Consider the following 16,657-nt stretch of genomic DNA (forward strand, 5'->3'; position numbering starts at 1 on the left):
GTTTAGTGTACATTAAGTAAAGATTTCAGTCGTTTGCACCCCCATAGAAACACAAAGTGAAATATACTGTTTGAGTACTCATTATAGCATTAAGCCTCAGTGTACAGCACGTTAAGGACAGAGATCCTACATGAGGAGTAAGTGCACAGTGACTCCTGTTGTTGACTTTACCAATTGACACTCCTGTTTATGGCATCAGTAATCTCCCTATGCACCAGTTATGAGTTTCCAAGGCTATGGAAGCCCCTTGAGTTCTCCGACTCTTATCTTGTTTAGACACGGTCATAGTCAAAGTGGAGGTTCTCTCCTCCCTTCAGAGAAAGGCACCTCCCTCTTTGAAGACCTGTTCTTTCCACTGGGATCTCACTCACAGAGATCTTTTTGCCAGAGTGTCTTGGCTTTCCATGCCTGAAATACTCTCATGGGCTTTTCAGCCAGATCCGAGTGCCTTTAGGGCTGATTCTGAGGCCAGAGTGCTATTTAGGACATCCACCATTCTATGAGTCTGCTGAGTATCTCACTTCCCATGTTGGATCACTCTCCCCTTTATTTATTCTATCGGTTGGTGTTAGCAGATACTAGACTTGTTTATGTGCTCCCTTTGACTCTTAGTCCTTTCATTATGATCAATTGTGAACTGAAATTGATCACTTGCAGTAGTGAGATGGCATTGGCACATGCCACCTTGATGGGATTGAATTTTGTAGCTTAAGTTCTGCCTCTTCCTCAAAACTCTCATCAGTATAGTTGATACACTTTCTCCCTTTCTTGATAGACTCAGTGTTTAAGCCTCACTAACAATCACATCCTTATCATTTGTACCAAACAGTGCTTAACACAAGGCTAACCTTACACTAGGAATGTAATTGCTAACATCAGCTTTATGGCAATGAACACACCAGCACTGTGTTAGATTTATGTGCTTTTCTTGTCTTTCCCTGTAATTTCAAGTTCCTTAAGGGCAGAGGCTACATTTTATTTATCTTTTTTTTTTCAAAAGCAAAATTTATTAGAGTCAAAGACCTCCAGCCAGGGCGACACAGAGGGGGGCTTCCAAAAGGGGAAAAACTATATCTTTCCACAGTACCTTGTTTGGGGTGCATTCTCAGGAAATCCATTCTGAATTAAACTGATTGATTAGAGACTTGCATTATTTAAGGCACATATACCAGTTCAGAACTAAGGGTTGGACAATGTATGGAAAGCAGTAAAATAAGCACCCATAATACTTGTAGTAAGTTTTCTAGGGGATGAGGGTATGGATATTTCCTTCTTATCTAGAAAGATTTTCCATGCTAACTGGAAAATGCCTAGCAACACAAAGGTTAGCCCAAGGTATTATGTTTGTTGCTTTCAGAGATGCAGTGTAGGATTCCTATTCTTGAACAAAGTCAAATGACAAATGTGAGAATAGGTTTTTTATAGGGCAGTGGTAAAAATGCTAGGTGGAGCAGATAAGGGGAACAAGTGTACAGAGAATACATGAAGAAAGAAATCTGGTTCAGGGCTGGCGTTGTGGTGGAGTGGGTTAAGTTGCCACCTATGACACTCATATGGGTGCTGATTCAAATCTTGGTTGCTCTGCTACCCATCCAGCTCTCTGCTAATGTGCCTGGGAAAGCAGCAGGAGACCCAGATGGAGCTTCTGGCTCTTGGCTTGGACTGACCTAGCCCCGACTGTTGAGCACATTGGGGGAATGAACCAGCAGATGGAAGATCTCTCTATCTCTATCTGTGTCTCTCCTTCTCTTCTGCAACTCTCCTTTCCAAATAAATAAATAAATCTTAAAATAATGTAAGTTTACATATACTTCTAGTATAGAATAGCATCCTTCTTAAGAGACAAGGGAGCCATCTGGTGAAAGACACCAGGTTGTGGTTATTCATAGCTTGAATTGTAACCCCTCAATATCAGATGGTATCATAAAATATCACACCTTAGGGCTGAGAATAGCTTAGAGAACATGAAATTGAAACTGAGGTCCAGAGAGCAGGGACTTTCCAAAAGTCACATGTTAAACCTAGTGTCAGAATCAGAAAATGTTTCCCATGCCAGGGCTCTATCCATGTTTCTCTTCCTTCTAAGTTTGGTGAAAGAGACACAGGAATTTAGATAATTTCCTTTCAAATGGACTTTAAAAGGTAAATAGGAGGGGGCCCGGTGTTGTGGTACAGGGGGTTAAACTGCCATTTGTGACACCAGCATCCTATATCCAAGTGAGTGTTTTCAAGTCCCAGTTGATCCTCTTCTAATTCTGCTCCCTGATAATATGCCTGGGAGGTAGCAGATGATGACTTAAGTACTTGGGCCCCTACCACCCATGTGAGAGACCAGAATGGAATTCCTGACTCCTGGCTTTGGCCTGACCAAGCCCCAGTCATTGAGGCCATTTAGGGGAGTGAACTAGGGGATGGAAGCTCTATCTCTCTTTAAGATTAGAAAAACCTAGTCACACAGTTAGTAAGTGAGAGATACTAGCTCTGAAGTCCAAACATTTAACCACTGTACTACCTAGTAGTTCTCCTTTACTAGCTGTGTGACTTTGGATTTCTCTGATTTGGGGTTCTCTCATCTATAAAATTGGATTATTTGATCAGAAAGTGATTATGATCATTAAATGTGACAAAGTCTGTATATCGCTTGGCACATACTAGGCATTTAACAAATGTTGGTTGTATCCTTTAATGATCATTTTCTATGTGCAGCTCTATTTTGCAAGAGTCAGAAAATACTGAAGTGAAGGTGACAAGGTCTCTTAACTTCAGTGAGTTCCTATCTAGTCTTCTATTGCCCAAACTCTTTACTGGAATGAAGCTACTTTCTTCCTGTACCCCTCACTTAACTTGAGGTCTCATGAATTGTAGCCTGGGACTTTCCTTGTAACCTTTTGCCTCTTTATTCCTTGCCACCATCCAGATCCTATCCAACCTTAAGGCTCAAATTCTAGCTCTTTTGTGAAGCCTTTTCTGACCAGCTCAGCCCAGAGGAAATCACCCTTTCTTTTGAATCTAGCACACACTTTATGGTTCTACTCATTTGGTAAAGAACATATCCTGTATTGTGTTTTGTTAGGTAACTTTTCATGTGTGTGCCTTATTTACCCAAATACATTGAACACTTGTTAGTTTCTCCTTCTTCCCACTCCTTTTCCTGTTATATTCTTGGTCCATTATCTCGACATCTTATCCCAGAATGGTACTGTGTCCCGTATGTAGGAATAAAAGAGAAAATAACCTTTTGGAAAATATCCACTTACCCAATCATCCCAAATGTGTTACCATAGGATGAGTCAGAGGAAGATTGGTTTGGAAGGTATTAGTACAGGCCAATGTAGTCTTGATTCCTAAATAGAAAGCTGGCAAAGGATTGACTGAGACTAAGGACTTTTCCATAGTTGGCCCTACCTATCACTGCCATATATGGGAATAAGTAAAGGTAATTTGGTACTCTTGAAGAAGTAGAATCTTTGTGGTAGGAACCATGGATTTAATTTAGGGCTGTAAGTTCTGCAGCAGTGTTTTTATTTATTTATTTTTATTTTTTGACATGCAGAGTGGACAGTGAGAGAGAGACAGAGACAGAGAGAAAGGTCTTCCTTTTGCCGTTGGTTCACCCTCCAATGGCTGCCACGGCCGGCGTGAGCGGCCGGCGCACTGCGCTGATCCGAAGCCAGGAACCAGGTGTCTATCCTGGTCTCCCATGGGGTGCAGGGCCCAAGTACTTGGGCCATCCTCCACTGCACTCCTGGGCCATAGCAGAGGGCTGGACTGGGAGAGGGGCAACCGGGACAGAATCCGGTGCCCCAACCGGGACTAGAGCCGGGTGTGCTGGCGCCGCAGGTGGAGGATTAGCCTATTGAGCCACAGCCCTGGCCAGCAGTGTTTTCAAGGTCCTCAGATATAATCATACAGGTCTGGTTAGGCCTAAAGTATTAAAGGATTAAATGATAAGGTAAAATTTCCTTATGCAAGATTCAATGGCTGTCTCTGGCTGGGAAGTAATTGCACAGAATATCACCCAGAGGCTTCTTCTAAACAACAAAGCTCTTGATGTGAAAGGCCTCTTGTCTCAGACTCAGAGCTCTTGTATACAGAATGTACTTGGAGAGTCTGAGTTCTGTTGAAGAGAAGGACTCTCACCAATCCTCTCAGAAGGTCCAGGGATTAGATCAATCTCTGGCAGATGATGGAAGTATGCTTTGACAGGAGTATCACTTCATCATTTTCCTGAAGCAACATTTTCCTCATGCCACTGCTCACAAAACTTCAGTAGTTCCCCATCACCCACATAATAAAGTTTTTAGTCTTGTGTTTAAGGTCTCAACCAATTTGATACCAATGAACATGCTGAATTAATCTAATAATTGACTCACTTGGTCAATAACATATCCTGTATCATATTTTGTTAGGCAAATTTTCATGTTTTGTGTCTTATCTCCCCAAATAAATGGAAGGCTGTTGTGTTCAGAGACTATAGTCATACTATGTAATGCTCCTTATGGGCCCAATGTCATAACCTTAGTAGGTACTTATTAAATACTAGTTTACTTCTCTTGTTATTCCATAAGGTTTTTTGTCATGGCAGCAGAAACTATCAGGTTGAAAATAAATCAGAAACCTTTGCTACCTTGAGCACTACTAATGGGTGTCAAAGAAAGAAGGTTTAATCCAAATAAAGGAGTAAGAAATTAGGCTACTTATGTAACATTTAATACATTAGAGTCTGAAAATATTTTTCTCGGAAAGTGTCCAGCATTTTACATTTCTAATTATCATTTACACTAGGAGGTTATAAACAAATTTAAGCAAATTTTTATTTTTGTGTTATAGAGATTATTTTATTAAATAGTATTCCTTCTGTGGTATACTCTATTAAAATTATCAAAATAAGTTAAAGAGCTCATTTCCAGTCTAATTAGCTAGAGTTAAAAGTACTTTTGGCTAAAGAAAGTTCAATTCCTTTTCTGCAGAATTCTTTTAAACTGTTTTTCTTGTCATAGTTTGTACACTGATGCAAAGTAATTGGAATAAGTTGTGCATAATGGTCATGTACCATGGAGCTTGATCCTGACCTGGAGCTCTCTACTGAATTCTCAAACCAGGCTGATGGAAGAAATAGGTAAGAAGGAGGAAAGGAACTGGCTTTACCCTCTTTATGAGGAAATAAAGAAACTAAGCCTAATAAATAGAAGTCATGTAATTATAATGACAAATGCTGACCTTGGGCACTTTTATTGAAGATAAAACTGAGTTCAGTTCCTGCTAGGCAACCAGTTAGATGTTATTAGAAAGTAGATGTTATTAGAAAAAAATTTTTTGATGACTCCAATTTGTAAGTTCAGGCAAAGCAATCAATGAAAGGCAGATTGCAATCAGTTTAGGTTTGTTCTAGAAAACAGGAGGAACTTGGCCGGTGCCGTGGCTCAATAGGCTAATCCTCCGCCTGCGGCACCAGCACACCGGGATCTAGTCCCGGTTGGGGCACCGGATTCTGTCCCAGTTGCCCCTCTCCCAGGCCACCTCTCTGCTGTGGCCAGTGAGTGCAGTGGAGGATGGCCCAAGTGCTTGGGCCCTGCACCCCATGGGAGACCAGGATAGACACCTGGTTCCTGGCTTCGGATCAGCACGGTGCGCCAGCCGCAGCGCTCCGGCCGTGGCGGCCATTGGAGGGTGAACCAACAGCAAAGACCTTTCTCTCTGTCTCTGTCTCTCTCTCTGTCCACTCTGCCTGTCAAAAAAAAAAAAAAAAAAAAAAAAAAAAAAAAAAAAAAAAAGGAGGAACTGGAGCATTCCCTGTAAACTCTGGGACTTTTATCTGGAAACTTCTGACTCTATCAGCGTTAAACCTAGACTCTTGAGTTTCATGGCTACCATTCAGGGATCAGATGACTTGTTTCCCTTATAGCTTGGGCAAATCCACACCAAAGATAGTAACTTTATGGGATTGTGTTAAGATGTTACCTGGTCAATCATGATGCATATTATCATATACTTCAATTTGGGTTTCTCTGTGGGAGTACTCCAACATGAGGACTGAAGGTCACTTGAAGTTGCTTATTTGAGTCAATATGACAACAAACCTCTTATGCCTCCTTGGTGAGATCTTCAGAGTAAATTTTCCTAACAAGTGGGATGTATTTCTATTTATCCTTAAGAATTTCTGGATGAGAACATCTCTGGAGCCAGGTAATACATAATGCAATCAGCAGCATTGATAAGAGTTGCTCCCAGATGACATAAGTGTGATGGCAGAGTAAGAGATCTGGCCTTCCTTCTCCCCAACAAATAGAAACAATTTGGCAGCTATCCATGATGAAATGAAAATAACTCTGGAAGAGCTCAGGAGTCCACTTAAAAAGCTACAGGCACACAGTCAAAGAAAAAAAAAGCAAGAATAACTTCACAAAAAGTGTAGTAAGGACAGTTTCATTTTGCTTGCATCACCCCCTCCCCTCAGCTGTCACAACAGGAAGATGGAATAAATTTAACCCAGGAGCAAAAAAAGTCTATACACTGAAAACTATAAGACAGTAATGAAATAAATTGAAGAAGACACAAATAAATGGAAAGATATCTCGTGTTCATGGATTAGAAGAATCAATATTGTAAAATGTCTATATTACCCAGAGCAATCTACACATTCAATGAAACTCTTATCAAAATTCCAAGGGAATTTTTCAGAAAAATAGAAAAAAAGTTACAATATTTGTAAGGAACCACAAAAGATCCTGAATAGCCAAAGCAATCCTGAGAAAGGAAAAAAAAAAAGTTGAAGGCATCAAATTTCAAATTATATGGCAAAGCTCTTGTAATAAAAACAATACAGTACTGGCATCAAAAGAAACACATAGTCTATTGGAACAGAATAGAGTCCAGAAGTAAACCCAAGCATACAGTCAGCTAATTTTTGATGTGGGTGCCATTAATATACAATAGGAAAAGGGCACTCTTCAATAAGTGGTGTTGGGAAAACTGGATATCTGCAGCCAAAATAATGAAACTGAACCTTTATCTTACACCATCCTCAGAAAAAATAAACTAAAAATGGGTAAGAGACCTAAACCTAATACTTGAAACTGTAATATTTCTAGAAGAAAACATGGAGGAAAAGCTCCTTAACATCAGTCTTGGCAAGGACGTTTTTGGATTTGAAACCAAAAGCACAGGCAAAAATAAACATTTGGGACTATACCAAACTAAAAACCCATGACACAGCAAAGGAGGTAAACAAAATGAAAAGGCAGCCTAAACAACAGAAGAAAATATTTGTGAACCATTTATTTATATTCAATAAACATTTAATATATTATATATTATAAAATATACATTATTATATAAAATATATTATATAACATTAATACATCATAGTATATAATCTATTATATAATATATTATATATAACATATTATATAATATATATTACAGTATATATTATACCTATATTATAAAATATATTATATAATATATACTATATTATATCATATTATAATACTATAACATACAATATGTAGTATATATTATATATTAAAATATATTATATAACATATAATATGTTATATATTATATAATACATAATATATAAATCATATATCATATCACACACATATATTACACAATATATAATATATAAGATATTATATATTATATAATATATAATACAATATTATATGGCATATATAATACATAACATATATAATATACTGTTATATAGGATATTATATAGTATATAATTATATGGTATATAATACATTATACCCATATATAATGTATAATTATATCATATATAATATGTTACATATAACATATAATGTTATATTACATTATATATTATACAACATATTATATTATATTATATATTATATATAATATATTATATTATATCATATTATATATTATATTATATAATATAATATATTATATTATATATTATATATAATATAATTTTATATCATATATTCTATAATTCTATATTATATGATATATGTTTTATATTATGTGTTATATATTGTATGGTGTATATATTATATGTACATTATATACATTATATATTATATAGACTATTATATTATATAATATTATATTATATTATATATTATATATATTATATATAATATATTATATTATAGTATATCATATTATATATAATATAATATATAATATAATATATATTACATAATATAATATATTATATAATATAATATATAATATAATATTATATTATATAATATATAATAGTCTATATAATATATGATGTATATAATGTATATAATGTACATATAATATATACACCATACAATATATAACACATAATATAAAACATATATCATATAATATAGAATTATAGAATATATGATATAAAATTATATTACATATAATATTATATGGAACATGTTATATTATAATATTATATACTATATACTATATAATATATTTCATATTATCTAATATATGGCATATAATATATACTATATGATATATATAATATATTATATATAACATATTATAATATATAACAGATAATGTTATATTATAAAATATATATTATACAATATAATATGTATTATCTATTATATAATATATAATATATAATATAATAGATAATATATTATCTATATATATCTATTATATAATAATATAAATATATATTATTTATATAATAATTATATTATATATATAATATATAATTATATTATAATTATATATAATATAATATAATATAATATATTATATTATATAATTAAATATATTATATTAATAATATAATATATAATTATAATATATAATTATATAATATATATTATATATAATATATAATATAATAATATATAATGATAATAATTAAATATATTATATTAATAATATGATATATATAATTATATAATATAATATATAATATAATATATTATATTATATTATATAATAGATAATACATATTATATTATATTGTATAATATATATTTTATAATATAACATTATCTGTTATATATTATAATATGTTATATATAATATATTATATATATCATATAGTATATATTATATGCCATATATTAGATAATATGAAATATATTATATATTATATAGTATATAATATTATAATATAACATGTTCCATATAATACTATATGTAATATAATTTTATATCATATATTCTATAATTCTATATTATATGATATATGTTTTATATTATGTGTTATATATTGTATGGTGTATATATTATATGTACATTATATACATTATATATTATATAGATTATGATATATTATATATTTTATACTATGCTATAATATATAATATAATATACATCATATAATATATTTTATAACATATGTATGGTATATAATATATTATGTTATATATAATATATTATATAATATATAGATTATATAATATAATGTATTAATGTTATATAACATGGGAAGTAGGATATCCAGCAGACTCATAGAATGGCAGATGTCCTAAACAACACTCTGGCCTCAGAATCAGCCCTTAAGGCACTTGGATCTGGCTGAAGAGCCCATGAGAGTATTTTAGGCATGGAAAGCCAAGACACTCTGGGAAAAAAAAAAGAAAACCTAAATGAAAGATCTCTGTGGAAAAAAAAAAAGAGGACCTAAATGAAAGATCTCTGCGAGTGAGATCCCAGTAGAAAGAACGGGCCATCAAAGAAGGAGGTACCTTTCTCTGAAGGGAGGAGAGAACTTCCACTTTGATTATGACCTTGTCTAAATAAGATTGAAGTCAGCGAACTCAAGAGGCTTCCATAGCCTTGGCAACTCATGAGTAGAGCCTAGGGAGATTTCTGACGCCATAAACAAGAGTGTCAAATTGATATGTCAACAACAGGAGTCACTGTGTACTTACTCCTCATGTGGGATCTCTGTCCTTAATGTGTTGTCCAATGCGAATTAATGCTATAACTAGTACTCAAACAATATTTTACACTTTATGTTTTGTGTGGGTGCAAACTGATGAAATCTTAATATATAATAAATCTATCTTTGTATATAAAGATAATTGAAAATGAATCTTGATGCGAATGGAACGGGAGAGGGAGCGGGAGATGGGAGGGGTGTGGGTGGGAGGGAAGTTATGGGGGGGAAAAAGCCATTGTAATCCATAAACTGTACTTTTGAAAATTATATTTACTAAATAAAAGTTTAAAAAAAATTTAGAAAGGCTGGCTTTCTGGCTCTACTCTCTACCTCTATGCCTTTCAATGTTTTTATTCAGCCTCATTCACCTGAGGTGCAATTTGCGGTAACTATTTCAAGTCTCTACTCAAAATTGCCAAAAGCCACTGCTTTATTGGGATCAGCAACTACAAACTACTTTCTGCCAGTTGGTTAGCAAGATAAGCAAATGTTGGAGGCATAGAAGTGGACATAGCAACAGGTAGAGTGAAAGCATAGCGCTGGCAATGGGGATACATGATGTGAGAATGGAACTTTCAGCCCTCTACAAAAGCCTCAAGATTATCTAATGAAATGGTGGGAGAAAGTTCCTTCATTTTCTGTTGCCCTTCTGCCTTTTAGAAAAGGAGACTATATGCATGTGAAGGCTTCTCCTGATATACTACCTCTTATTATTTTTCATTTTTTATTCAAAAAATTTAACATACTCAAGTTGTACATATTTATGGGGAACTATGTGATGTTTTGGTGCACATATACATTGTATAATGTCCGATCAGGGTAAACATATTTATCTCTTCAAGCATTTAACATTTTTTGGCAGTAAAAACATCCAAAATCCTATCTTTTCTTTGTTTATGGAGAATTATACACTACATTAGCTGTAGTCATCCTACTGTTCAAGAGAAGCCCAGACTGTCTTACTCTTATACAGCTACAACTTAGTACCTATTAATCAACTTTTCCTCATCCTTCCCTACACCCTCTTTCTTCCCAAACCTCTGGTAACCACCACTATCCTTTTCTATGAGGTCACCTTTTTTAGACTCCACGTATGAGTGTGTTAATAGATTTAAAGTATTCTAAAAGAGAAGACCATGTTAAACAAAATTTAACCAAACCAATTAAAGTGTAGAAGTGAACTGCCGCATATTGATTGGATTAACTAAAGCTCTGCACTACCAGGCAAGACTGTTTACAAACATGCACAACACTGTTTATTATGTTTCTTGATTTCTCTGATTGGTTACAAATCATAGTATCACAAAATTGGTTATGGACCTCCCAAGCTGCCATCTTATCTTACCCAAGCTATCCACATTTGCTATACAAATCTGGCCATCCTTGCCCTATTTCACCCAGAGGGCACTTACAAGGTTTGCATGATTATAAAAATCCTTGTGGACACTATGTTATCGCCACATCACATTGACTGTATTAACATGGACCTTATAGTGCTTGGATTGATGTGTGATGAAGACTTCCTCTGGACCCACTTACCTCGGTTGTCATCCTCATTGTCTTCCCAGGGCTCTTCATTTGCAAGCAGTGGATTCTGTGACTCATTCATAGACCTCATAGGGAAGGAGTGTCCATCACCTGGGCTGGTGGGGAAAGGAAGAGAGTGAACTGTTGACTTTTTTTTTAACCCAACAATCCTCTCAGACTTAGCAGGATGGGTTCTTAGGAATATTTAGGCTTATTTTCTAAAGTCATGGTAAAAAAGATCCTTGTAATGGTATCATTTCATTGTTGTATTGCTTTCAATTTCCATATGGTGTTTGTCCGCATCATTATTGACTGTTTCTGTTTGTAAGGCACTTGGTTTCCACAAAGCCCAGTAGGATAATATGCACACACAGCAGGCTTCAGAAATATTACTTAATGATGATGATCCCAATTTATATCCCATTATTTTACTGCTTTGGTTCTAATTTTTCAAGAAATTTGAGCAGAATCATTGAATGCAGTGGAGATAAATTGCTGTGAATTAATGGCAGATATTGCCTGGGTGGGTATCCAGTTATTTTTTATTTGGCTTTATGGAAGAAAGGTTATTAGGAACTACGAGAAAGAGCCAGAGTGAGGTGACTCAAGAATGCAGATTTCAGGGACAATTATCCACACATGTAATGCACTTTGCGGCTATCTATAGTGAGCAAGTGTCACATCCCTGGTTAATTTCTGGCTGGCCCTTACTAGAGTGGATTACGATTTAAGTATTTGTTTCTGTCTATCTTAATGCACTACAAACTGAAATCTGAGTATTTTAGATTATTCATTTGCTATTACCTTATGCTTTTTCTCCTGTTCATGAATGTGATTAATTTAAAGTTGATAGGTTTTATTGATAGTACTCTACAGAGAAGGTAGTTTACTGATTATTACTGAATGGGCTTTGATTTTTATTTTTGTTCTTTATTCCAGAGAAAAATCACTGCATATTTCCCTTTGATGGTGCGTGTATGTGGTGTGTGAACGAGATCATCTTCACAAACATGCTGGTAACAGTTATTAATCAACATTACTCACTGACACAGCTTTGTCTTATGATTTATAGTCAGGATAGTAGGATATATCACATCTCAAATAACCAAGCCTGTAAAACACTAACTGGTGTAGAGGAAGTATCTGGGCAATGAGTGAAGAGAGAAAATTTTCCTTAACTATCACCTCAACAAAATGTCCTCAAAGAAGGAAAGTGAATGGTCCCTGTCTAAAGAGTGGATCTAAGGGGGCTGCAAGAAGGCTGCAAACTGCTCCCCAAGCTAGTCTAGTTGATCATGGTTAAGTCTGCTTCTGGAAGGCACTCAGAAGACACAAGCTTGTTTTGGCTCATTTCTTGTTCATTGCTTTCCCTGCATTCTGTTGCAGTTCTAAGAATTACAATCTCTTACTCAACTTTTGTTCTTGCTTTTTATTTTAATTTTTCCCTTCACACAAATAATATTAGTATTTCATCCCAAAATATAAAAATGGATAAAAAATTAATTTACTGCTTTTAGCATTTTTATATGTATTTCTCTTTTATCATTTTCTTCTGTATATTTGTTCATAATTTCTACTAGTGTAAATACCATTTTTGGTGTTATATTTTTCACTTAAAATATAGTAGCCATCTCCCTTTATTGCACACACACATATGTAATAAATTCCCATTATGTTGAGTATTTTCTTGGGGAATGGAGTGTTTCACATTGGACTGACACCTGTTGCATACTACAATTGAAATAGAGTTTGCTGCTTCAAGGCATGGTCCAGCATCAACTTGTTTCAGTGGTAATAATTACCTACCTGGACCCAATAGGTATTAACCAGAACTTCTTGTTATCTCCAAACACTTGTTGGATATTCTTAATGAAGCCAAGGTTGAACCCATTTTTCTCTGGGCCACTTGTAAACACCGGAGTGCAGAAGGCCTCTAGGACAGGGTAGGGGAGTTGAAAAAAAGATAAAGAAAGGAATAGATTTCAGCACAGTTATGACTTTTTAGTTTTCTATGAATGTGAATTTACCTATGCTATCTTTTTTCTTTGGTAGCATAGGTCTCTTATTATTAGTAAACATAAGTTTAGTCATAAGTTACAAGGTAAGCTTGTTATTAAAAATAAAGAATCACAGCTCTTATTTTCCACAAGGCAGGGGAAACATGATGGTAGAAATAATTAAGCAGCCATGGGAGTAATGTGTATTTTATACTGCTGGATTTAAAGAGTAAGGGAATAGAGGCCAGTGCTGTGGCACAGCAGGTTAAACCACCATCTGCAGTGCCAGCATCCTACATGTGAGCCGGTTCAAGTCCTGGCTGCTCCACTTCCGATCCAGCTCCCTGCTAATGGGCCTTGGAAAGCAGTGGAAGGTGGCCCAAGTGCTTGGGCCCCTACACCCACGTGGGAGACCCGGATGAAGCTCCTGGCTCCTGGCTTCAGCCTGGCCCAGCCTTGGCTGTTGCAGCTATTTGGGGAGTAAACCAGTGGATGGAATATGTCTTTTCTCTCTGTCTCTCCCTGTAATTCTGACTTTCAAATAAATAAATAAATCTTTAAAATAATAATAAAAAATAAAGAGTGAGGGAATAGATTTAACAGCATTTGATTTGAATCTAAGTGGCAACAACAGCCAAATAGTCCCCATCTTTAGAGCTAGGACCAAAGTAATGACATATAAAGAGATGATAATGACACTGATTTGGTTTTGAAACATTTCAGAAACGAAGATGTTCACAATGAAGTCTGTAACTTAAGAAACTGAGTTGTACTCCAGATAAAATGTCACTGGGTGAACTATAATCACCTCAAAGACTATAAGGAATTGTACCATGTGAGTGCACATTATTTTAGACACACATTTATCCCATTAAGCAAACATTTTCACTGCTGGATTCAGGCTGCCTCTGACCATTTCCTGTGTGTTCTTCATTTTTAGACTCTGTTATCATGAAGCTTTTAGTACTTTTGTACTTTGTAGCTGATTTCCAAGCCAAATGTGCTAATTTACCATCCTAGCAACTAAGTGCTACATATATATTTGATTTAGAAAACGGGGTCAAATATTTTCTTAGCTGTTAACATTATCGACAATTGAAATCCCAATGTGTAGTGGCTTTTACACTAAACTTTATTCAAATCTCTTCTAGCCAAACATTCAACACTTGGACACTTTCTCTTTACTCCCCATGTTTGTAGTTTGTAGATAATGTAAATATCTGCTTCACCATAGATGAAAAGAAATCTTATACTGGAATCTATCAGAAATAAAATTCTCCATATAATAACAAAGCTTCAAGTATAGAGCAACTGACAGAAAATAAATTCATTCCTTGTACTCATTTTCTAGAGACTCACTTGATCAACGTGTTTATTCCCACAGTCCCTACACAGCAACTTGATTATGGTAGATATTCAAAACTTTATTCTGTCTCAAGACTGTTGGATTCTTGTTGTTGATTGGATTCTTTCTTGGGACTCTGTTTTCTGATGAGCTCAATAAATTAGATTCTTCTATATTTATCGACCACCTCCTCCTTCTGATATTCTCTTCTGTACTGATTCTCGCCTTCATTCCTCATGGGCACTTCATTTATAAATCTTCAGAGCTGTCAATCTGTGGTATTATTACCCAACATGCACTACAAATAGCAATGGTTATTTTTTTTTTGGTAGAGCTTCATTTACTAATGCTCTGTTTAGTCCATAAGTGTCATCCAGTGTGGCACTCCATTTTGATAAAATGTACTTTCATAAGTCTGGAGGCAAAGTGACATCATTGGCAGTTCATCATTGGCTAAACTGCTTCATTAGAAGTTTTTGTCTTTCTTGGGAACAATCCACAGATCATCTGATATACATTAGTATGTTTTCTCCTGTAACATTCAGTCTTACCTAAGGTAGTTTTGTTTCTGCTGACAAGCCAACAATGGTAACCAAAGAGAATCACAAGGCTGACAAAAAACATGCAGGCCACAAAGAGGAGAAAAAGGACATGGAACTTAGAGCGAACACTGGGCAATTCCCCCTAGAAAAGAAATAATAAGCAAACAAAACAAAAGATTAAAGTATACAGCTTGGCTAGTTATTTTTTAAATATAGGTCAGAAAATATCTAGACGTATAAAATATCTAGACGTATAAAATATCTAGATGTAATTTAACAATCTAGATTTTGCAAATTTCATAAAAGCATTCTTTCTGTTGCTGACCATGGATTTACTCTCATTATGGATAAATGCTCAGCCAACAAAGAGAAAATGGATTCTTTTGTAAGTGCAGTTCAGTGTAAAATAGAGTATATAACATACCAGTTAGAAAAGGTAATGTGAAAAGGGTATACTCAGGCCATAATTGGCATGCAACCTTTAAAGATTGTACTCCATTTAGTTTGAGATTTATAAATCACTGGCTAGAGGTGATCATGAGGTCACACGGCTCATCCTCTTGTCTCAAGGTGAGCTATTTGGGAATTCTTTATATGTCATTTTCCTTGGACATATGTGTGCTGAAAATGCCACAGGGATTTATATAGGAAGTTAAAACACATAGGTAAAATTTTAAAATGTCCTATCTATAGGTCATGATCTGACTTTAAAGCTGCTGCAAAGTATGTGTGGTTGTTTTTTCAGCTAAAGTGGAATGTGTTGGTTTACTGCATCCTGTGGAATAGCGGTTTAGACGGTAAAAATCAAGCAAGGCCTTACAGGTAATTATAAAAATATGTGGCTAAAGATTTTTATAATTTTTGGGGACATCTTTATTCCATGTGGCACCAGATTTTTTTTTACACGCAATCCTAACCAGAATGAGTGCTCTAAATTTCTGTAGCATGCACAGCATGTAACATTTTTTTTTGTCTTTTGAAGAGAATTTTAGAAAACATTTTGATTATTAGAGTGAGAAGTTGGGGGAATGACTATTATTTATTTTCTCCTTTTCTGTGATGATCATTGTTTAGGTCTGATGAATATTTGAGATATTTCCAAATGTTCTTTAGTAGTAAATTTAGAGGTGACTCTTAAGCACGAAATAGTCATGTTACAGACTTCAACCTGCAGGAATCTTTGAAACATTCCTTTTTGAAGTGAAATCTCTACAAAATCTTGGCCTATGCACCCAAACTGAATAGGATTGGTTTTGGTTTGTTTTATTTTTAATTTATGAGAAACCCTCATATAGTGTTTTGTAGTGGTTTTTGCCTCAACTGGACTTTATTTATTTAGTTATTTTAAAGATTTATTTTATTTATTTGAAAGACA

At 34.5% G+C, this 16,657-nt stretch overlaps 1 protein-coding gene across 3 annotated transcripts in view; it reads right to left on the minus strand.

Annotated features, from left to right (window-relative positions):
- Nucleotides 1–16,657, minus strand: part of ZDHHC15 (zinc finger DHHC-type palmitoyltransferase 15) — an 82,718-nt gene that overhangs the window by 15,982 nt on the left and 50,079 nt on the right. For all 3 annotated transcript variants that reach the window (XM_008248848.4, XM_070067140.1, XM_051835085.2), the window contains exons 8-10: nt 15,292–15,424; nt 13,205–13,331; nt 11,411–11,514 (exon numbers count right to left, since the gene is read on the minus strand). In XM_008248848.4, coding sequence (XP_008247070.2) covers nt 11,411–11,514; nt 13,205–13,331; nt 15,292–15,424 — 364 coding nt within the window. The remainder of the gene's footprint in view (nt 1–11,410; nt 11,515–13,204; nt 13,332–15,291; nt 15,425–16,657) is intronic.

Source organism: Oryctolagus cuniculus, chromosome X (genome assembly GCF_964237555.1).
Source record: "Oryctolagus cuniculus chromosome X, mOryCun1.1, whole genome shotgun sequence".
Taxonomy (NCBI): domain Eukaryota; kingdom Metazoa; phylum Chordata; class Mammalia; order Lagomorpha; family Leporidae; genus Oryctolagus; species Oryctolagus cuniculus.